The following is a 24,938-nucleotide window of genomic DNA, read 5'->3' as shown; positions in this document are numbered from 1 at the left end:
ATCTACTTAACCAAAAGTAAAAGTTCTGCTTTGGTTACAACTTAAAAAAAAGTACAGAGACTCTGTACTTAGTTACAATTACTCTAGTAAATGTAATTAGTTACTTTCCAGCCCTGGTTCTAAATGAGACAAACTAGAGGAATAACCTATCAATACATATAAGTGAATAAAAAAGAAGGGGTATCGTCTATAAAGAAAAACAGAAAAGAAAATGGCAGAAAAATGATGATGGGGCAAGAAAAGGAAGATAATTTTAAAAAAGGAAGCAGGAGAATCTATATTTATACATCAAGGAACTGATTCTACACATTTCCTTCAAAGCAACAGTAGATAATAATAGATAGATAGATAGATAGATAGATAGATAGATAGATAGATAGATAGATAGATAGATAGATAGATAGATAGATAGATAGATAGATAGATAGATAGATAGATAGATAGATAGATAGATAGATAGATAGATAGATAGATAGATAGATAGATAGATAGATAGATAGATAGATAGATAGATAGATAGATAGATAGATAGATAGATAGATAGATAGATAGAATGGTTTGCCCCTTTTGGATGCCCCGAAATAAAAGTTTTGCTTACTGCTGCTAAAAGCATATAATCGCTGTGAATCAAAGTTTAAATCAATTTAGTACAAACTTTTCATTTACCCCTGTATAACTGTGTTACAATGAGGCTGTAATGGGGCTGTTTATGATCCACGCCTCGTTTTGTTTGCTGTCGCTTAATGGAACCATCGAAACTCATTTTCTGCACCGGACAGCAAAGCAGAAGCAATCTGGAGACATTTATAGAGGAAAGCAGTGTGAACTTCGTCACCCCATCTATTCCTGTTAAACATTCCTAACAATAAGGCAATGACAGGAAGGCGGCTCAGAGATATCCCGTAACCTACATAAAGAAAGGTCGGTCCGTTTGATCGCTGAGTTGTTTAATAAAAACTCACCTGAGCGCAGAAAGGAGAACATGTTGCTCTGTTGGATTAGTTAGAAAGCTGCCATCAGCAGAACCACAGAGTTTAACCTGCTGAAAAGCACGATATTCTTCCTCCAAACTTCCCGGTTGTGTGAGAGTTTGCGCAGCGCAGGTGGATGAACAGGTGAGGAAATGACACAACTGGTGAAGGAGGAGGAAACTGTCTGAGAACAAAGGTAAATAGGGAGGCTCAGCCTTTCTGACCCAGTTTCTCCTGTTGTAACCCAGTTTTCCTGGACAGATCCTTCATCAGCGGGTGAGACAGTTAACCGACTGGTTCTTCACATGAAGAGAGAAATAAAAAATATCAACTAAGACATTTTTATGATGCCAGGCATTTAATGAGTCATCAGCAGGCACAGTGAACAAGTATTCAGTGTTTTACTTTTATTTTTTAAAACTTTTTATTTCACTTTATTAAATAACAGAGAACAAAAAAAAACTTAAAATCAGATGAGACCAAAAAAAAAAAAAGAACCTCTCCATTAGACAAGGTGTTGGCAGAATCATGCTATGGGATTTTATATGATAGACCAATTTTTTTTTTATTGTGGGTAGGAATAAAATTTAGTTAGACATAAATATTTAAAACATTTGTAAGCATCACTCTAAATACAGGGCTGTGTTTTAACAAGGTGGTGGCAATATCATGCTGCAGGGATGCTTGTGTCCAGCAGGGACAGGGATGAGCTAAATTAATTAAGGGCAATATTTGGAGAAAACCAGTTAGAGGCTGGAAAAGACCAGGCTGGAGGTTCGTCTACCAGTAGGACAATCACAATGAGATTTTGAACAGGTTTAAAAGGGTTAAAAGTTCTGCTAAAGCAGGAAAGAGTGATTTTATAAAGGGTTTCTAAATGGAAAGAGTCATTATCTAGCAATCTGAGAGTTGTGGTTTGGATTCCAGCTTCCTCCTGTCACATTGATATCTGACAGGGTGCTTTTGGGTGAATTTGGCTATAATATAAAGCACTTAGGGTGGTTGAAATGGCTATAAAAGCAGTTTATAAGTTAACTAATTTAACACTGGCTCTGGGTGTAGCTAGATAAAAATGTAGGCAATGCTTTTTACATTTATATAAAAATAATCACCAATGCATTTCTCTGTTCAGTCTATCACTTAAAATCCTAGTAAAAAAACACAAAGGTTGTGATTTTAAGGTGAATATTGTGAAGTTCAAGGGGTATAACTTAAATAAGATCTTTTATTTGCTCCTTTCAAAAAATAAGTCCTAAATTTTGCTGTCATTTCAAGCAGCACCAACATTCCACGAGTCCTTTTTTTTATCTAATTAACTGACAATCCAATGAAGAAAATATAATAACTGCTAATGTCAAGTCTAAATCCTTATCTATAATTCTTATATTCACAATTATAATTATTATTATCCCTACTTTCGATTCATCTGCAGGTTAATTTCCCATTCAATAACAGGAGAAATCTGCTGGATTTGCTTCCTCAATGGCTTCATCACTGAATTATTACGGGTCCATTATAAATCCTAATTTTTAGATAATTTGTCTTAATCTAGAACAGACAGCTTATTCGGATAAAAGAATACCAGGATAAAAACTTTTTTACCAATGCTGGAAATTATTTTCTGAAGTACATGAAGTGATCCAATGAGGTACATTTATATTTCCCCTATTTTGGTTTATGGTGTAATAGAAAAATATGTTTTTATTTTCTTTTAGCTGAAAAATGCATCAGACTGCTGTATTCTAGATGCACAGAGGAGCGTTATCACAGATCGATCCTCCCAGCAGCTGTTAGACGACAACCATCACTAACAACCAAGCCAATCAGTTGTTTTTCTTGGGGAAATGTTCCCCCGAAATATTGTGAATAGTCTGTTGTTATTTTTTTATGCACAAAAATAAATATAAACTCTGTAATTCAAAAAAGCATCACATTACATAGTATATTGTTCAATGACAATTTAGTATTATTTAGTTTTTCTGATGCTTTGAAACTGCCCTATATTTGCAGTATCATATTCTTAAGTTTGTCTTTCGGACAATTAATCTTGACAAACCTAAGATATTTTTCAATAAAACTGCTTTTTTCCTAACCTGTCATTGACCAAAACAAAAGTAACCACTAGGTGGTGACAAATTCCACAGGATTCCACAGCCATGCATGTGAGCGTCCACACAGCACTCACCACTCTGGAAAGGTTAAGATCAGATTTACAGTGTTGCCAAGGGGTTTAGAAACCAAATATTCTGGCTTGTGAATGAACTCCTTGTTTCTCCATCGCCTAATCCTTCCCTCGGTTGTAACTCTGACCTGGTTTTTCGCAAACGGTATGACATGAAGCTTCTAATTCTGATGACTCGCTGGAAAGTGATGCAATAACATGACAGTTTAGAAAAAATTTTGGGATGTGGATAGCAGTTTATAATCTTATCATGTACACAGGAATCTTGGCTAAATCTCTTTTTTACTCTGAAGTTTTAGACTTGAAACACAACCAGTGACGGCTGAACTGATTTTTGAGACTCAGACTGACAGCTTTTGTTGCATCATCCTCAGGCCACAGCTTTCATTTGTGCTATGTGAATAGATTGACATTGACTTTTATCAGAATATTTCAGTAGATTCTTGATTGATTGACACCCACCCAGTGTACAAACATTTAGAGAAATTTACACTTTTTTCACTGATTTGAGGCTTTATTTCCTGAATGCTACATCCATTATCCTAAAAAGTATTCGATATTATGGAAGCGGTGGAATTTTTAAACCTGAAAAAATGATGCTGACAACTGCTCTTATTTAGAACAAACATGTAACAAACACAATCATTTTATAATCAATTGACTCTGCACTGAAAAAAGTGACTTTTTGGTGCAGTAAACTCTATTAGAGTATTTGCCGTAAATTCTACTCTGTATTTTTAAGCTTTGGTTAAAACTAGTTTTAGGAGTAAAATAACACTTTTTTTAACGTAATACAGTACATACATTTTGGGAAAAAAGTACGTTTTACCTAGATTTCCTTATACTATTTAAATGTTTTAATGAATTGAACTGTAAAGTGCCTTGAGATGACATGTGTTGTGAATTTGGCGCTATATAAATAAACTGAATTGAAAACTGAATTGAATTTTGGGCAACAAGCCAGTTTTACCTAGACTTCCTTATTTAATAGCAGTATGTACATAAACCTAATAATACTACATAAATTGTACTCTAAAAAAGTTGCTTTTTAAAACACACAGTGCAAAAGAAAAGACTGGAGAAAAGAAAATCTACGTATATAGACCAAGCATGCATTGTCCACAAAAGTGGCGGATGTAGGGGGTGGCTACTTGGGCTACAGCCCCTGATGTATTCCCAAGAGCCCCTGATCTAAGCTTCTAAGCTGATCTGAGTAAAATATGCAGTACTGGAATTCACCAGAGAGTGGCAGCATGCAGAAGTGTTTCCCTCTTGCTGCTGCCACTTCAGCCCAGCTCAGTCCAGGTGGCTAAAATATTTTTATTTTCCTCTCATAACTCTGGCAAATAATGATCAAATGTCACCAAATCCACAGGATCTGTTTTTGAGGAAGAGAGGAATAAACACAGTTAAAGACTTGCAGGTAAATTAATTTCTTCCGATGTTATGGAGGGGGAACAGATTGTTTCAGGCAGCTGAAATATCCATTCTATCCTCCTCCTCCTCCCATATTTTTAGGAAATATATGTGATGGCATGTCATATGCCTGAAATGTCCTTAATCCAGTAATCTGTCATATTTTACATCAGAATGGGATTTACCAGAAGGTCTACACTCTCACCTTTACCCTCAGGGCTAAGCCACTGACCTCCTAGAATCCTAGATCCGCCCAAGGTCCACAAATTTAAGGTAGAAAGTCTTGAGCTCAAGGTATTCATATGTTATTCACATCCAGGAAAATTATTTATGGCTTTATCTTAATTATGGCCGACATTGGCAGAATAAAATTGCAAAGTTGGTGTAGATTTTGTGAGCTTAACCAGGATGAGGTTAAAATTGAGTTCCAACACATTCTGATGGACTGACATATACTGATTGTGGAGGCCATCAGATAAGAGTGGCATCAGTGTTTTGTTCTTTCTATATTATTTAGTCTTTTTCTTTTTCTCTCCTCTTATTTTTGCCCCTGATCTAAACCAGCTTGAGCTTACTTTGATCTTGGTAACATCTTGCATAAAATCAGAAAATACAGTATAGGCACACAATTATTCCACCACTGTTATCCCAAAACTGGATGGATCCAAGATTTTATGTAGTTTATACCAGGTTTGTTTATGTAGTTTACACCAACCTGTTAGTGTTTTAGAGATTTAGCCTACCCTGCTTGTCACGAGAGGTTACTGGGGACCAAAATGTTCATTCACCTCTGATGTCTGATATCTGCAGGAAATTTTTCCATCCACAACCCCTGCTCTCTGGATATGTTCTCTTTTCTTTTTTAAAGAGAACATATGTTAACCAGGTAGACTGGGTATAATAATATAAATTTAACCAGAAATATCTGAAGTAGCCTTTTACCATAAATTCATACCTGTTCAACTTACCTCAAAGTTCCTTTTGAGTTTGATGTTGCTGCAGGATGATGGCCATCGATTTTCTAAAGCAGAAGACACCAATGGGTTCAGCTAATAACAAAATCCAAGGCTACACCTCAGACTTTACAAATTGAGTCAGATTGCAGCCTAAGAACATAATCTCAATATTTTCTGCCTTTTGTCAACAGTTCAAGCTAATAATGTCATAATTTGGAAATGTTCTAGGCACACTTTATTCCCATAAAGTAGCAATTTTGCCTTGTTGATTACGATGTCCTAATTGACTAGAGTACCCACCTCCAGCAGGGTGGTACGCCATGTCAGAAAGCCTGGCTTAACTCCACCTTGTTTCCTCAACATGGCAGAGCCTGCTGTACTCCAATGGCCTCCTTACCATTAAGATCTTAATCTAATAGATCATTTTGGCTATAATGGACATGGACATAACAATTATGCACAGGTAAAAAACATGTACTACTATCATGTTAATGTGAACTAATATCTCTAAGGCATCGTTATGATTCATTGTTGAATCTATGCCAGGGATAATCAGGCCAGTTCTGAAGGATCCATCCAGGGATGTTTAACCAAGAAAGTGAATGGCAAGTGTATGCTTCATATCTAAAATGTACGCACTTATAATCTAGCTGGGGGAAAAAAGAAATGGTACAAATTGTTCATAATTTGGCACAAATGAAAGCATACAAAGAACTGCTATGTCTAGAATGGCCACCAGACGGCAGTGCTGGTATCATAAGTTGAGAAACAAAATTTTCAGGCTGCATACAAGCTCTTTTAAGAAGCCCTCCAAATTTCCACCAGACACAGAAATGACTCAGACGCATTAGTAAACATTGCAAAGATGGTTGCAATGCATAACATGCAGCCTAGAATCTTAACAATGAGTAGGGATCACATTATTAAGCTCATCTCATAGACTTCTAGCAAACTGCCATCAATTGATGGTTAAACTGTCTGGTACCAGTGATCTTCTGTTTCAGGTGATCTTTACTTCCTGTTCTGACAGCCAGGTAATCGGGTTGCAGATTGAAAACATATAGCTCAACGTTTGAAACCAAAACCTATCCCCCGTTACATTGTTTAATGCATGTAGCTCCTTGAAATTTATATTGCTTTCACACCAACTGCTGTTTCTACATTTGGTGAACAGATTAGGACAAATTGGACAGGGCGCATTTCTATTAGTCATCCCAGAATAAAAGCGTATGTTTAATTTTTCTAACTGTTGCTTTAAAGTTTCTAAAACACCTCACATGTTACCTTAAGGATTTAAAGTAATCACAATACATGCGTATTGTATGAGATTGATGCTCCAAATTCATAGTCAAAAAACAGAAAAACTCAAATGGAAAAAAAAAACGTGTTTGTGAAAACTATAATTCAAATGTTATCTATCGTTTTTAGATTTCCTTTCTTGATACCTGGCAGAGAAAAAAACAAGATTTGTCTTGTTTTAGAGGAGCATTATCTTGGGAATATTGCCATCTAGTGGCTGAGTTCGGTAGCTTAAAAAAAACATTACTATTAGAAGTCTGTTAATTACGGAAGAGGATTAGGGCCAGTGGAAAAAAAAAAAAAGTTAAGTGATTTTTAAATTTTATTTCAGTTTAGTATGGGAAAAAAAGTCAGAATTCTGACTTTTTTTTCTCACAATTCTGACTTTAATCTCAGAATTCCGACTGAATTCTGACAATAAAAAAAAGTCTGAATTCTGAGATTAAAGTCAGAATTCTGAGAAAAAAGTCAGAATTCTGAGAAAAAAGTAAGAATTCTGACTTTTTTCCCATACTAAACTGAAATTTTTTTTTAAAATCAGTGAACTTTTTTTTTCTTCCAGTGGCCCCAATCCTCTTCCGTAGTTAATCATTTAGATATTCCAGTACCACACTACATTTCAGCACCAAGCATTTGCCTTTACATTCATGACTTAAACCAAAAGAAGAGACCGCAATGAGACCCAGAGGTTAGAGATCATCCGACCCCAATTTTTAATCCAATAGTTAACTTATTATCAAATCTGAATCAGCACTCAGCAGCAACAATCTGTATTTTAGCTGAAATAGCTGTAACACACTGTCATTTGTCATTCTGACAAAAAGGTGGTGCAATGAAAACAGATGTTTAAAAGTGTTTATTTTGGCAAGCACCATTCGAAATAGAGCAAATTTGTCATGTACTTATGTTATGTGATGGAGAATAAAATTATATACCCATGCAAAATTCCCTGTGAAATGTACATACGTATTTTTTATTGCAGAGAGGTTAAGTATAACTGAGATATTTCTCACTTCTTTTTTTTTTTCTTTTTCTTTTCTTTTCTTAACAATGACTTATTGTTCTTTGAAAGTTATTTTGCCCTCATGAATGTTTGTATTCTCAGCTTTCGGTCTATTTACCAGTATCAGTTGGCTTGTAGAAATGTTAAGCTCCTTACATCGTCTGGAAATGTTTGGCATGTATGAAGTTACCGAACATGGTTTCTTCTAAAATCATACATCAGTACAAAATCAAAGTGAGTAAAAAAAAAAAAGAAAAAAGAAAAGATAAAAACAAACAAGTAGGATTAAAAAAAAAAACTAGATGTTCCTGTGCATCCTGATACTGAGTCGGAAAAAAAAACATTTTGTCGTTTTGTTTCAGGTAATAAAGCCTGTTAACAATGCCCCTGACCACCCCCACTGTCACACATTTCATCATTGATGTCTTTTAATTGTTTTTCGTCCTCATTTTCAACAGTTCTTTAATTATTGAAAATGAGCATCTGGTTTCTTTTGTCGTAAGAAACAAGAGGAGAAATCCTCATGTGTTTTCAGTCTATTGATGCTCCAGGCACCGTTCGCCTCCACGCGGGGCTCCTGTTGCCTAGGCGAGTCCTTAGTTTTTTTCATATTAGGTCCATATGTCCTTCCACTGCTTCACATCGAGCAAACATGCATTTCTGCATGACTTAGGTCTGTCTCATACAGTGGTGACCCTCATCACCACCTCCCGGTTAGCGGCGGCACTGATCCGTGGGTCATTGGGCCTGAGTTGGCTCAGGATGTGCAGGATGGTGTACCCGCAGTGGTGGTTCAGAACAGTTCTTAGCCTCCTGCTCTGACGCCCACCGCTGCCGCTGGCCAGGCCGTGAGGGTTACCGCGGGCGCCGGTCTTACTGCTCGAGCTCACCGGGTCACCCAAGTCTTTCGATTTTTCATAGTTCAGTACTTTCCACTGCTGATTGACAGCCTGCCATCGTTTAAATATTCGATACACAGACGATCCCTCATGGATGATGAGGCCTGGGTGAGAGAAAAAAAGCAAAAGCAGAGTGAAGGACAAAGCATTGAAATTCTCACTTTCGTACATTTTGCTCAATAGATTCAGTAGCTGCTGTCAGCATCATGGGCAGAAACATTTTATCTTGTCTGTGGATGAGAATAGACAGTTGGCAAAAATCATGGCGCAGACATCTCATGCCATCTGTTCTCAGTGTTGTCTGACTCAGGCGACTCATAATCGCGCAAGAACAGTTGACCCAGTCACACCTTAAAAACAGTCTCTTGTTCTCTGCAACATCATCAAAATTTGTTTGGCTTTTAGTGCGCCTGTTGTCTCCTCCCTTGCACCATCTGCCAACTCACTTGCGTAATTCTGCAAAGCACCAAAATGTAAATTGAGAACATCTTTGTCTCATCATGCTAGTTTGTCCTTGCATAATGCATCCACAGCTTATTAACATTTCTGTTGTGGCTCCTGTAAACTACGCTGCTCTTGTTGCAAAAATGCAGCCCCAATGGCTCAGTCAACTAAGCTTTCTCCCTTTGTCCCTAAGTTCCTGCTGCAAAGGCTATTTGAGACACTGGAGGTTGATTATATGTTTGCACAGTATGGGGTCAGGCTTGCATCATGCCTTCAGTTACCTATGCAGACGATATCCATGAAGCCGTACATGCCATAGCAAATCTGGAAGAGTAGGTCCTGACGTTGCCACTTGGCAGAGGGGCTGAGCGAGGACCAGATGAGCCAGGAAATGCTGGCGATGAGGAACAGGGAACCCAGGATTATCGCTGCAATCTGCACCTTCTCAATCACTGTCAGGGAGATGGCCTGCCACTGCGGAAGAAAGGAGAGACAAAGTGTAAAGCTAGGTGAAAAAATTATCAGACCCCTTACTCAAGAAAGTACAAATCTATCCGATAAATGTGTACAGCAAGGAAACACACTGTTTGTGATCTAAGCTGACCATATACTGTATATTAACCAAGAAACCAAACCACTAGCAAGGAACGATTCTTTGCTACACATTCAGACTAGCAATCATTTTTATTGACTCAGTTTGTAGAGTGTTGAGGAGGCTGGTAAGAATTATAGAGATGTTTTAATTGCAGAGATAGCTAGATCAGAAAGTTTCCAAAGCACCTAACAGTGAGTTAAAACTGCAAGACATAGGAAACAGAAGACGAACCGTGGGACCAAACAGAATCATATGCACTGAATCTGAATTCTGCAATGGACTGGCAACCTGTCCAGGGTGTACCCTGCCTTTTCACCCACAGGCTGCTGGTCCCACCAGCCCCACCATGTCCCTGGTGGATGAAGCAGGAGAAGATGGATGAATCTGAGTTTAATAAGGATTACATTGCAGATCTGCAAAAAGTGTTCTGGTTGCCTGGGATGTGAGGTGCAGTAATGTGTGCATTGAATAATGCTGGACCCAGAGGTTGCAAACAAGTTATTATTGTTTTGAAATTTTTTATATTATGCAGAAAGCATCACAGAACATTACAGAAGATTTGTGTTTTGCCGTCTAGACTCCGCACTTGAACTTGACTGAAGAACTGTCCAGAGGTCAAAAACGGGGTCCATTGTCTTACACCCAGGTTTCCTTTACCTCCAGAGAAGAGACAGCTGCCTTTGGAGAGGCATGGTGACCAGGAGGAATATAAACAGAAGACATGTGTCTCCTCATATCGTCTTAAGCACTGAATCTCTGTTCTATGTCACCCTAAATTACCATCATGAATCCTCTTTGGCACATCCGGTGGAGAGGAATAAATCTGATGTTGTAGAGCAACATGGAAGTTACTCCCGGCATCATGATGTGTTGGAGCCAATGGAGATGACTCCATCACCTCTGGTAGGGACTTGGTGGACCCAGCATTGCCCTGAACCCTCTTCCTCTAAACTCCTAACCTTTCCCAAAACCTTGTCATAGTGTCTCAAAGAAACAGTGCTCATCTACAAATAGTTCATATGTCCATAGGATAAATGACTCCCCAACATGGTGCCAAGTGCAAAAAGTTGCTACTTGGTGAAATCTCGAGGGCTTGTTTCAACAGCTGTGGATCAGTTTGCAACAGGAGAGGTCCAGCGACTGCAAAACTTCTTCTTACATTAAAAGAAAAAACAAAAAAACAATTGGCTCCAGGCATGGGGGGCTGCTGACATAGATCCATCAGTTAAACTTCTCTGCTGCTTTCCATTTTAACTGAGGAGGAGTTGGCCCAAGTGGCTGAGGAGAGGGATAACTGGGCCTCCCTACTGAAGCTGCTATCCCCAAAACCGGATGAATGGATGGATGGATGGATGGATGGATGGATGGATGGATGGATGACGGATGAAGGGCTTTCTAAACCAACCTGCTCTGGGTGAAATCATAATTATACCACTCACATCTGATTAATGTGAGACATGAAAAATCAGCAAACCACTTCATTCGAGCCTATCTGACAACACGAAGTAGACTAAAAACACTAAGGAATGAAAGAACGGGGAATGAATACATTTGCTGACATTTATCAACAATGAAAGGGTTACAAGGTCATGTCTAAGCATTTAGGACACCTGCAACAACGATTACAGCCTTTATCCACAAATGAATAAAACAGAACAGTGGAGAACCTTCACAGGAGTGGCCAACATAAACAAATTATTAAACAAATGAAGTCGAACTGGAACGCAGAACATCTGAAGCTATGCAGGACTAGTTGCTTCAGGTCAATGTTCATGACTTAATGACAAATGATTAAATGAAAACTTATCTAAAACACTACCGAGCAAAAACATCATAAAGGCCTGTTTCAATAAACTTCATGATGCCTTAGACCTTCAAAGTAGAACATTCTGACTGATGAGATAAAGTGGACATCACAACACAAAGGTAGTTGGTTGTTGGCCTGGGACTCCTTGGCTGTTGGATCCATGAGTTCTGCTTTTTGACATGACCACCTATATGTTACGCATTCATATACACAGGTACATATATATTTATATATGCATATTACTGAAATTTATATATTTGCTCAACAAGTGGACTTTTTGATTTGTATGGACTTATATAATGAGGAATATGGAACATTATTGTTGTTAAGGACTATAGGAAAGAGAGGAGGTTTAATTAATTAAGTTTATGTTCTTTATACACCTTTGCAGAAATAAGCACTAAATTACACATATAACATAGTTATATCTAACATTACCTTATATTTACTTTATATCTAACATTGCCATATATATAATGCATTATATCACTGGATTGTCTGAAAGTAATCAATTCATTCATTCATTTATTCATTCATATGAAAACATTCAACTGTCTTTTCTTTTCTGTGTTTCACTGAGGGGCTAGAAAACTAGACAAAATAAATGTTTGCAGTGGCCTAATCAAAGTCTGAGCTTACTGAGATGATGAGACATGACACCAAACAATGAGATACCCTCTATGGAAGGCATGATGCAGGCCTCACCCCTAATACCCTTTATACAAATTATGTTATTCATTTTTGGCATACGACCAGACTGGTTTGGATTTTCCACTTTGATAAATTAATTTGTTAAAAATTGCTAGAACTAACATTTTTGTGCAACAGAAAAAATTGGCTGATGGTCCAACTGAATTTGATGATTTAAATTGGTTTAAAAAAACAAAAAAAGAACTAATAAATCTGTATGGATTAAATATTTTTGATTGTTATTAGAATGACTGAAAAAAAAGAAATAAATTAGATGTGTTTTATCTTGATTATAGATGCCATGGGTTGAGTTGAAAGCTTCACCTTTAATTCATTAGGGCCAAATAATCAAGCATTCTCTAAACTGACTAAAGAAAGGTATTCCTGCCTTTTGTTTATGCAATAGGAGCTGCTTACAGTGCAAAGCCTGGGGCTAACAGCTTTAAGGATCCCTGCAGCAAATATTCTTCTAAGGCTCTAAGAGATATTCTTCCCGTCTGAAATTCTTCTCTTTCTTAGATTTGGATGGACGAGTGAGTATGGCTATGTAAATGCTTTCATATCGGCACAGAGCTGCTGTCAGCTGCAATCACTCATGAGCAATAACTAAAGGAACTAAAGATGCCTTGGCAACTTGAAGGAAATTTTGAAACTTTTCAGCATCACTGACTGTTAAATGCTCCATGTGTTACTTTGATTGTTTTTCAAATGTCAGGAAGCTCAAAATTAGTAAATGAAACTATGTTCTAAAGTTAAACGTATTATTTGTGTTAGGCAATTGTACCCCCCTATACATTCGAACGCCACAGGTAGTCTCGTTTTGATGTAGAAGTTCTGAAAATTGTTTATTAGCTGCTGTTTAATTTTCAATAATTTGAATAAATCAACTCATTCTCAGACCAGCACATCCAAACCAAACCACACGTCTTCCCATTAGGTTTTGTTCTGTGCGTCTGAAAAGCCTGGCAGACGGACAGTGACGCAGAGGGAAAATTGGTCAGCACAATATGGCAAACAGTCCTCACATTCGCAATAGCCTATGATTTGTTCCAGCAAACACTAATGGCTCTGCTGCGTCTTTTATTATAAAAGGTCAGGATTATCTGCAGCTTTTTTATGTAACCTTGTTTTCCTGAATGTTTCCTTTTCGATTCGAAGAAATCTTACAGAACAGCCTTTTCTTCTGTTTTACAAGTTGTGTTTCTAAATATGTTTACTGTTTTCTTTTTCTGCAGCAACATCCATCCTCTTCCCTTTTTTATAGCAACTGGTCCTTTCAGATTGCCTGGTGAATATCTATGGGGGAAGGGGCCATGATTTTAGACCAGCAAGCCAGAGTACCCAGAGAGAACACAATTATCCACTTGGAGAAAATGCAAACACTATGAAAAAGACACAAAGATAGTAACCTTTCTGGCTGCAAGGCAGCAGTGCTACCAGCTGCATCACTGCAGCCTATTTTATAATCTGGAACTCCTGTTAAACATCTGCTTTAAACATTTAAACTTTGTTGACTGGTTAGAATCAAAATGTTCTGTAAAATGTGCCTTGGTAAATTCTAATTCTTATGAGCAAATATTTATTGTTACCTGCAGTGGGTTCTTGGTGCTGATGGCCAGGACCTGGTACTTGAAATAGCAGAGCTCACAGCTCCAAGAGCCTCTTTCACTTATCCATCGGATGAGACAAGGCTGATGAGTGCAGCGCACGGAGCCGTCACAACGGCAGGGACTAAGTAGCTCCCCCTGCAGAACACACATAGAAAACAAGAGTTACTTAGAAAATAGATTTACTATAGAATTATAACAAAATATGAATATCTATTTTTTTCAATTGAGCAAATATGAAGTAAGGCGTAATAATGATGTCACAACTTGGTTCCTACCTCCTACAGATTTTATTTGATCTGTTTGCCGTCAAATTTCAGTCATGAGTAATACAAAACTATGTCTGTGACTTTAAGAAAATAAAAATCATCTTGTATTCAAATAAATGATACATTTTTGGTATGCTTGCTTGCATTATTGGATTTTTATTTATTTTTTTTCCCCTCGGTGTACCCTACATATATTAAAGTTAAAATTCAATGTACAGAGGGTTCAAAATGTATCCTATCTTTCTGACCTAAAGAATTATTATTGACTCAGGCCTATAGCAGAAGCATCATGGCATGTTTTCAGCAGCTGGCAAAGTTTTTTTTTAGCAACTGAAGGTTGCTTTAAACTACGAAATTCCATTATGGTAACAAAAAGGAATTGCAGTAATGTTGTTTAGTTATTTGGTTAGCTTAGCAGAGGCAAAGGCAATGGATGATGTTGCATATGAATTATTTTCAGGGAGGGATCTATTCTACTGCAACAGTTTGAAAGGAAAAACATATTACTTTAAATAGTGTATTGGCAATTAAATATGATCTGAGGGGGGCACCTGGAAAATTTGTTTCAGTTTGGGGCTGCATGATTAGTTACATAGCTAGATTAAAGACACTACAGGACAATGAAATTTCCACTTCTGTCAACTGAATTTTGATTACATTTCCTTTTCCCACTTGCTTAATCTCAACCCATTGAAAATCTCACTTCTCAGTTTTATTTTGTGGTGTTTTCTATTTACTTATTTATGTTATTTGTTTTTAAATTGTCTATATACTTTTTTTCACATTTTTGTGTACGGTAAGAAGGAAGGATGTGGGTTCTTACTGATCTGTAACATAATCTTGTAGGATTGGGGAGGGTTGGGGAAGAAAGGGAATGAGTGGTTGTTGTTTTTGTAAAAAGGAAAAAATACTTACTTTTCTTTGTTAGTACTTGACCTTGTCACGTGAATAAAAACATGAATTAAAAAAGAAATAGTGTATTTGCACGTAGCTTTTAAATCCCCTAGGGGGGTAAAAGCTTTGCAGATGTGCGCCTCATTTTCAAAGGGGGAACAGAGTTGTTCTGCTTTCTCTGACATAAGGCCCAGTTTGCTGGTTTGCTGCAAGTTCCGACTGCCTGTCATGGCTTTGGCGGAGGGAGGGGCTAGCAGCATCAGTCGCTGCTCACTGAAGGGAATAAAATCAAAGCAATCGTTGCTTTCACTCTCTGCTCTCAAAGTCTCCAATAACATGGAACAAAATCACTAAATTTACAAATTTACTAAGTTGGCAACAGTGAAAGAGCAGGAAATGGCTTCAGGTCTTTGATTTGCTTAGCCTTGCACAGATTAAAAAGAGTGGGAATTATTTTTAGTTAGCCTAGCAATGCTTTATATACTTTGAAAACAATGGGAAATGCCTGCTTCTTTGGTTAGCTTAGACCTGCACAGAAGAGAGGTATTTGCCATTATTTGCTTGGTTAGTTTAACCTAGCACAACTGGGAAGGAGCCGGAAAGTTCTTTTGTCTGATTGCCAAGCAAATAGCCTACGTTGAAAAAAGAAGAAAACATTTATTATTGTTTAAAATATGGTATGAAATGGAGTGATTAACTATTCCTTCAGTCTCTGCATGAATAAAGTGGTTTTACTTAAGGTTTTTTTTTTATTGAAAAAGACCAAATCAGCACTTGGATTTTTTTTTCTCCAACAAATGAGCACATTTGGCCACTTAGTTTTTGCCACAAGCTGCAGGCCATTGCCAGCAGCTTTAAGGCGTAATCGTGCAAGTAAGGATGTCTGTAAACAACTTGTCACATTGATTTATGTCTCGTGGTTAAATCAAGACGTCTCGTCATAGAGAAAGAGTACCAACAACATAATCTATAACTCTAAACGCATAACTATAATAAACCGTCTCACAAATAAGGAGATAAAATTATTGAATATATTTTACTCTTACTACAAATCTAGTAAATACTGAAAACTGCTGTAAACTGAATTAGCACTTTTGCATGGTACAGATGCTCTTTACAATAAATTTAATAAATATCCTAATACGTAGTAAAAAAAAGGGTTATACATACATTTAAGAAAATATTTAGTTTGCTAAACACAATTGTCTGGAATCAGAATCAGAATTAGGTTAGTAATCCCTTACAGGAAATCCTTTTAGAAAACTACATTTGAGCCTCTACAGCTTTTTCAGCTTTGTTTTTTTTATTTTTATTTTTTTATGAAAAACAGAATTTATGCCTTATAGTCATTAATAATCTATAAATTTAAAGCGGGGGCATCTATGTTGTGCTTCTGAAATCATGCTACTTGTTTTGGTTGTTTAACTAGCTTTAGATAATTGTGTAAACTGATTCTAAGCTAATTTATTAATTGCTTAAAAAAATGTCTTCTATGCAAAAACAGTTTTAATACTTTGCCTGAAGTGATCATCCAAGTTAATTTTATACCATATCAGCACAGTTAAAGCTGAAATCCTTATCCCATCTAATTAAAAGGCTTTTTTTTCTATATTAGAGAGAGATTAAATTAAATTGTTGTCCTGTTTTTCTTTGCAATGCTACCATCAAAACGAGACTCTAACTCTGACATACAAGGAAACTGCTGCCATGAATATTAAACCAAAAAGAATAACTACATGCGGTCAGTCACCCCTAATGCCTGAATTTATAAGCTGTATATTTTTTTTATAATGTGTCTTTTTCTGGTCCATCAGATGTTAAATCAAATAGAAGTTATCAATTTTAACTTTGCATCTTAAATTAGGTTAACTGGGTATAAAGCTAATTGGCGACATTAGGCATCTAAAATGAAGAATAACAAAAAACCTAAGTCTTTGTATGTTGACTATTTTATTGTTCCTTTATTGCTTAGAAACTATTATCATTTTGAACAAGCATTTTTTTATGTTAGTGTGTCAGACTGACCAAATTTGTAGGTTAATTCTCCACTCTTTCCCAGGAGCTGTTAGGCAATTATTGGCAATGAGAAAACAGTGTTAAAAATTCAACTGTGTTAGAGCTTGATCTACAGCATGTGTTTTCAAAAAAGCAATGCATTTCTACAGTGAAGTGTTTCAGATTCAGTGAAATCCTATAAAATTAGTTTCCAAATGCTTTCCTGTGAGCTGCTATGGCTTTTTTGCAATGACAAATAAGTGCTAAAAACATGAACATAACATTTGTTTTTTGACAGCCATTGCATTTTCAGACTCAGTATTTATAAATTTGGCAAAATATTAAAAAATCACTTCACTTAGTAAAAAAAAACTCATCTCCATGTTTGAAATCAATCTTTCATTATGTTATGAAATGATATGATTCATTATTAATTCCTTTTTTAATAATTTTTTGTCATCATTAGTTTGAATTAACCATAATATAAATAAATGCATATAAGTGGCATTTTCTGCAACTACACTCAAACTGATTTTACCACCATTACTTAGTTGCCTGGTAAAACGAAAAAGCTTCAAACACCAAATCGGAAATACTTTGAAAAATGTTGGTCAGATGTAGCCCATTATTATATATCATTGTAAAAGACGGTAATAAATATGTATTTATTTATTTACTTATTTATTTTTTAATTTTGTTTTATACATAGATTTAGACAATTGACTGAATTTATTAATTAAATGGATCAGGTTTGGTTCCCATTCCCAACAACTAAATTATACAGCGAGGAAAATAAGTATTTTAAAATCCTGCTGTTTTACAAGTTCTCCCATTCAGAAATCATCAGGGGTCGGATATTGTTATCGTAGGTGCATGTCCACTCACAGTGTATGATTGAGTTGCAATATATAGTATTTGAACTCCTTTCAAACAGCTAGAATTCTGACCCTTAAAGACCAGTTAGACTGCCTTCAAAATTTCCACCTACACTCCATTTTAATATCCTAAATTAGATGCACTTGTTCGAGATCGTTAAACGCACGTCCAGTGTTGGAGCAATCATTAGGAATGGAAGAAGCAGAATATGACTGTCAATCCGCCTTGGACTGGGGCTCCATTCAAACCTCAATGATCTTAAGAAAGGTGAGAAATCAGTTCAGAACTACCAAGGGGGAGCTGAAAAGATCTGGGACCACCGTTTCCAAGGTTATTGTTGGTAATACACTAAGACTTCATGCATGGCATGGAAGGTTCCCCTGCTTAAACCAGAACATGTCAAGGCCCATCTTAAGTTTGCCAATGACCAGAGGAATCATGGGAGAACGTCATGTGGTCAGATGAGACCAAAATAGATATTTTTGGTCATAATTCCACTAACCATGTTTGGAGAAAGAAGAATGGGACATATTGCAAAGGTGGACTTCATTGTATTAAGGGGAGGATTTTGGGAAAAACCTCCTTCCCTCAGTTAGAGCACTGAAGATGGGTGGAGGCTGGGTCTTCCAACATCCCAATGGCCCAAAGCACACAGCCAGGGTAACCAAGGAGTGGCTCTGGAAGATGTCCAGATCTTAAACCTTTGGAGGGACCTTTGGAGGGAGCTCAAAGTGTGTGTCTCAGGGATGGCCAAGAAACCTGACTGATCTAGAGAGGATCTGTGTGGAGGAGTGGGCCAAAATCCCGCGCAGTGTATGTTAACCAGGTGAAAAACTACAGGAAACATTTGACCTCTGTAATTGCAAACAAGGGCTACCAAATAGCAGACATGGGCAATGTGGAGTCAACAAGTCATCTCCATGTCATGTATTTGTTCTACCCAGCCAATTAACCAGGTGAGTCCAATCTGCACAGGTTAATTCACGGTGAAGATTGGACTCACCTGCTTCAGTGGCTGGGTAGAACAAATACATGACATGGAGATAACTTGTTGACTCCACATTGCCCATGTCTGCCAAATAGTAACACTGATTTTCTCAGTTGTTCAAATACTTATTTTCAACTTGATCATGCAAAAAAAATAGTTATTTGCAGCTGGATCATGTTAATAAAATAATTAGTTAAAAAAATCATATATTGTTATTTCAAAATGTTTTTTAGATTATGTCTCTAACGGTGGACATGCACCTTAGATGAACCATTTAGACCCCTCCATGTTTTCTAAGTGGGAGAATTTTAACAAAATGGCAGGGTGTTAGAATACTTACTTTCTTCACTGTATAACAGCACATTTTATGTCATCCTAGATAGCAGAGGCATATGTATAAAGTAGGTTTAAAGCCTATTGAAGAAACAGAAGCCATAACAAATATTCACAAATATTGGTCACCATCAGTTAGGATTTTTTTCCAGAAGTTTATATCCATCAAGCCAGAGGAAATAACACAAATTATTATTGAGGGTAAACACTGGAAAAACTATTTCCTTATATAAATATGATATATTTGGCAATACTAAATCATCCGTTGTGTTTCTTCAGTATACCATGGAAATGTAGTGACAAACAAACATAAAAAAAATAAATAAAAAAAAAGCTTGAGCTTATTTTTAAAAACCAGGCAGGCTGGAGAGTCTTTAGGATCAAACTGTCTCTTCAACACCACAGCAGCACCTGAAGCCTATTGGCCCATCAAACACATAAAGGATGACTGCATTCAAGCTGCCACCTCCACTCAGATCACATTCTCAATGTCCTCAGATGGCTCTGCTTTCATGGCACTTCTTCTTTTCACTTTATTCCCAGGCCTGCCGCATAAAACCATTTAAAAGAGCATTGTTGTGGGAAAAAACTCATTATGAATCATAAGTGAGTCAATGAAAGGACACAGCTTGATGTGGAGTAAATTTGGCAAAGGGGGCAACTTAGCGCACTGCATCAACAGCAGGGAGTATGGAGGCTTCAAGGGCAAGCAGGTGGAGGTGAGAGGCGGCTCTGAAACCTGACATTGATTCATAAAAAACGAAAGCAAGTATAATTCAGAACTGACAACAACTCCCAGATGGTACAAGCACAAAGAGAGGACAGGTGAATTTACACATTAGAAAAAAATGTCACACAAAGTAAGATAATAACATTAATCTTCACCTTTATAGATAGTTTCTATGTTTTTGTTTTAGTAACACTCATGAATTAAATGAATAAAATCAGATGAATGCAGTTAAATTTATTAAAGAGAGAAATTGATTCAAAACAACCTCCCTACTACAAAAAATAGACCATAACTTCCCCTTTTTTATTCATAAATAACTGTATTGGTTATTTAATGTTACACGTGCAATTAAGACTTAAATAGAATCTCTCTGGCAGCATTCAGCAGGCTAAAATGTTGGAAAAAATCAACACATCAAGCCCCAGTTTAAAGAAGGTCAGTGAAATCTTTCCATGGACGGTTCCACTCCTCCTTCTACTCTATAAGCCCAGTCTGCTGGATTTATGCCAAGAAGCCCCGCCTCCAGAAGTCATTTTAAAGCTTTCACTATTAACTTTTACTGCATGAATATAAAAAAAACATAAAAATACTAAATATAATTAATGTTCGTTTATCACTCGTGAAAGAACGCTGTCTGATCTGGTAAAGCTCCAAAGTTTGCTTAAAAAAGTACAAATTCTGGCTTTTATGTAAAAGTTTTGTTTCAGAAACGATCAGAACAAGGGCAGGGACTTTAAAGCGTAATCCCCTGACTTCTGACAGACTTTTTGTGACTGACTGAGAGGTCTTGCATGGTTGAACTGCAGGAGGATTTCTTTTCAAAGACACTTTGTTGTTTCTATATGGACTATTCAATGAGCTGTTTCAAATGTGACATTAATATATATTGTCTTTGGTTTCTTTTTTGGGAGATAGGCACCAGCACCAATCGCCACCCCAGCAGGGATAAGCGTGACGGAAAATGGATGGATGAGATTTTTTTTTTGCTGTTGTTTCTGTAATGAATCTGATCAGCTAATTTGTTTTATTATTACCAGCTCTGATTGTAATTTAGAAAGCTTTTTCTTTCAGCCTCTACGCATGCTTTATGATTAGATAATTTTATTAAATAATAAAATAAAAATTTGTAAACTTTCAGAAACATGAAAGGCCTCCCAAATGCATTTTGCCACTATTGCAAGTGGAGTCACTTGTAGGACTTCGCCTTCCATTCCAATGGTTGTTTGTTCAAGACCTGGTTTAGACTTATAGGGGAGTGGCGGCCTAGTGGTTAGGGCATAGGGCTTTGAATCCTGAGGTTGTGAGTTTGATCCCCCAGTCCCACAGACTGCCACTCTGGCTCCCTGAGCAAGACTACTGACCCCAGCCCCCGCACAATGGCAGCCCACTTATCCCCAAGGTGATGGGTTAAATGCAGAGAATTAATTTTGTCACTCTGTACGTGGAATGACAATAAAGTTTAATTCTTCTACATATTGCTTCAGGGCAAAGCTGCAACAACCCCAAGGAAAGGTTAACTGAATGAAACCGAACTGATTTTAAATGTGCGAGGTTATCTAAACTAAAAAGGAATTTCTTTTCCTAATAACATTCATGACTTTTTAAATTCCTGTCACCTAATGCAGACACAAGCACACCAAACAAATGCTGTTATACTGCTGATAACTCACACTGTACAGTGACGTACTACGACTAAAGGTTATTTAAAAAAAATCACTCAATATTCTATAGACAAGATAAATTGAGCAATGATTAAACTAATTAACTGGAATTTTTAATTCCAAATAAAATGACCAATAAAAATGTATCTTTAATTAAGGTTACCTTCTGTTTATTTCTGTCTAAGCCAAATATGTATAAAGTTTTAATTGACAGACAGTAATTCAGAGCAGCATCTCATAAAAGTCACCTGGTTGAGACAGGTTGTACCTGCACTGATGATAAAATAGGGGATTTTCTGATTGTCTGCAGTCTTGATGTTTTCCCATCTGGCTCATTTGACCTTATGACATATAATTAAACACGTACATGTCCCAAAGCATGAAGGAAAGACTTTGGTAGATGAGCCAAATGCTGCTCATGAACATCAAAAATAACTTGCCTGCTGACATTATAAAGACAATACAGAGAAGGTCATAGTATATATGGGGCAGTAAATACAAAAAGCTTATGAAAGTAAACGTTTCTAAAATGTCAAGTTGTCATAGACTTTGTAATAAAAGCACAAGTGTTTAAAAGCTGCAGAATATGTCATAACCTAAGACTGAAAATATATCAAACATAATGTGCATAAGAGGATTATTCAAGAGAAAAATCTGATTATTGTAAAGTGCACACGATTGCAGCAAACCAATAACAGAGGTACGTAAATTTATTAAGAAAATCCTCTTACAAACAGATCATTTCGCTTATGGTTTTACATTATCCAGTTGTCACCGCTCTCTGAAAATATACTTCAAATGTTTTCAAAAATATATTTCAGGTATGTTTTGACCATATTGTTATTAAATACATAAATCAATTAATTCAATTAAAGAAATGATTAAATAAAATCTACTTTAAGCCCAAACTAGCAACAATTCTCGTTTTTTAAAAGATAATTAAATATGTTTTTATTCTTTCCATCCTTAAAATTAATGTAAAAGACACAATAAAAAAGACCAAAATGAATGCAAAACCGATACTAATGATGAGTTCATGTAAAGATTTGATCGCCAATGTAAGTGAAGAAAATAAACTCCATCTTAATCAATTACAATCTTAAAATAAAGGGGAGTCTGAGCCATCACAGAGATGTTGTGTTAATAGACTGTTTGTTTTCCATTTATAGTTGTTTCCTGCACTGAAAGGCCAGACAACTTGTAAAAACAGAAAACAGCACATTAAAGGTCACATCCCGTCTGCCTCCATCAACATGTAGCTATTAAACCAACTAAACAGAAAGCAAAGTGAAATGTTTAAAAGACTCGAGCTGTTAGAGTTTTTTTTAGACAAGGCTTGTGTTTTCTTATCGGTACTGAAAAGACCACATCTTAAAAAAGTCATCTTCATTCTTTCATTTTCACAAAATCCTTTTTCCTTAAAAGCTTGATCCAAAACAGAAGATGCAGAATTTGAGCGACTATTTTCAGCTGCGATGAAATCAACATTTGGTGTTCTGTTGAGCAGGATGGTGGACGTGGCACTCGTTCAAAATAAACTGGGAGCTCATTGTGATGTGGGAACATGTCACCCACTACAATAGTGGGACTTGTTAACCCCCCCCACACACACACACTTTTCACCGTCTCCAATTATGGATCACTGTAATCGCAAAGTAAATATCCATATTTCGAATGGAACAAGCCTTTTCATTATATATTTTTGTAATTGAAACGTAAACTATATATATATATATATATATATATATATATATATATATATATATATATATATATATATATATATATATATATGTATATACACCACAGAAGGGTAAAACATAAAACATCTGTACCACGTTGTGATCACAGGTGACGAGCTAATTTCTGAATAGGAATCAATACGCTGCTGAGACAATGGGGTTTTCGCATCTGTTTACCAAATACTTGTTCTCTTCACTAATTAAATGTACATATGTTTTTTTGAAATGCAACCATGGCATTGTTTAATTTTCTGTTAGTTTTTGGTCATTATGAGTTGTTTTTATAAGTAAGTGGACAGGAAAAAGGGGAGAGACTAGGGCTGGGCGATAATTCAATAACGATATATATCGATCGATAGACGTGTGGCGCAATAGAAAAAAAGAGGGTAAATAAAAGTCCGATAAAGAAATGCCGTTTTCCTTCCTTCTCATTGTAGCCTATCATGTAGGTTTATGCTAGTCACTACTTCCTCCTAACCAATCGCAATTGCACGCCGTCACAAAGCACCGCCCTCTCAAACCACAACACAGAGCACATGAAGATGTCGCAGCAAGGAGAGGCAGAGGAAATTGTTCCAAAGAAGGGTTTTTGTAGTTCGCTAGTTTGGCAGTATTTCGGTCATGGCAAGTCGGACGAAGTCTGATAACAAAACCTTTCTTTTTTTTTTATATATATATATATTCAGTTCTGGGCTGTTTCCCACATAGTTCTAACAATTGAGAGAAAAATGCTGAGGGGCAAAGTAATAACTCAGGTTAAAGCATGAAACTAAGCTGAACCATAAGGAGGTGCCATCAGCACCTCTAGAAGAATAGGGGTGAGAAAAAATACCCCATAGAAATGTTAGGCTAAAGGGTGAGTTGATTTGGGTTTTTGTTCTTGTTGAGTGGAGTTTACATGGTAGCCTAGTCCTACAATCTTTTAATTACCACAAGCTGGTGATGTACTATTCCCACCCAAATAGGGTATTCTATTTATTTACTTGTTATATTTATTTTGGTCACTTTTCTGGTCACTTTAGTTTATTCTTTGTCAGTATTTAATAACATAACTCAGGTCTCTTAAGTTATTTTTCTTTAAAACAATTCTGTTATGGTTAAAAAAGTTGGTTAAATAAATATTTAATTGGAAGTCTGTGTTTGTGTTCTTTATTAAAATTAAATGTCCAGGCAGAGCTGCACATAATATGGTTTCAAATCTTTTCAATAATTATCGATATCGATCCATATGCATTTTTTTTTTTTATTGATAAGCTTTTTTTCTATAGCGTCCAGCCCTAGGAGAGACACATATTAAATGCATGGGTACTGAACGGTCTGTTGTACTTCTACATTGGCACTGAGCCACACTGAAAGAAGTTAGATATCCATGTCATTTGGTCAAATTATTATTGTTTTTTTTTTTTCAGGTAAAAAAAATTATATTCATGGTTTGAAACCAATAATTTCACTTTACCTGGAATTGAAAATCCCTTATTGTGGAAAAAAATCAACTGAAACATTTAGTTGCAGGGTAACACTAATACAAGTCAAATGTAATAGTATTACTAAGGTTTATTCTTTCACACTCATGTAATTGTG

At 36.4% G+C, this 24,938-nt stretch overlaps 2 protein-coding genes across 3 annotated transcripts in view; both read right to left on the bottom strand.

Moving 5' to 3' along the window:
• The window catches only part of LOC119799516 (natural resistance-associated macrophage protein 2-like), a 30,322-nt gene extending 29,170 nt beyond the window's left edge, over positions 1-1,152 (bottom strand). The window contains exon 1 of one of the 2 annotated variants that reach the window (XM_038309454.1): positions 963-1,152. In XM_038309454.1, coding sequence (XP_038165382.1) covers positions 963-984 — 22 coding nt within the window. In that variant the 5' untranslated portion in view covers positions 985-1,152. The remainder of the gene's footprint in view (positions 1-962) is intronic. The other variant, XM_038309453.1, reaches the window with a different exon arrangement.
• Positions 1,153-7,513: 6,361 nt separating this feature from the next.
• The window catches only part of march9 (membrane-associated ring finger (C3HC4) 9), a 32,548-nt gene continuing 15,123 nt past the window's right edge, over positions 7,514-24,938 (bottom strand). The window contains exons 2-4 of the mRNA XM_038309426.1: positions 13,852-14,007; positions 9,452-9,644; positions 7,514-8,830 (exon numbers count right to left, since the gene is read on the bottom strand). Coding sequence (XP_038165354.1) covers positions 8,508-8,830; positions 9,452-9,644; positions 13,852-14,007 — 672 coding nt within the window. The 3' untranslated portion in view covers positions 7,514-8,507. The remainder of the gene's footprint in view (positions 8,831-9,451; positions 9,645-13,851; positions 14,008-24,938) is intronic.

Source organism: Cyprinodon tularosa, unplaced genomic scaffold, assembly GCF_016077235.1.
Source record: "Cyprinodon tularosa strain WSP-4 unplaced genomic scaffold, ASM1607723v1 ctg66, whole genome shotgun sequence".
Taxonomy (NCBI): Eukaryota; Metazoa; Chordata; class Actinopteri; order Cyprinodontiformes; family Cyprinodontidae; genus Cyprinodon; species Cyprinodon tularosa.
Note: the sequence above shows the minus strand (reverse complement) of the source record. Positions and strands in the feature narration are given on the sequence as shown.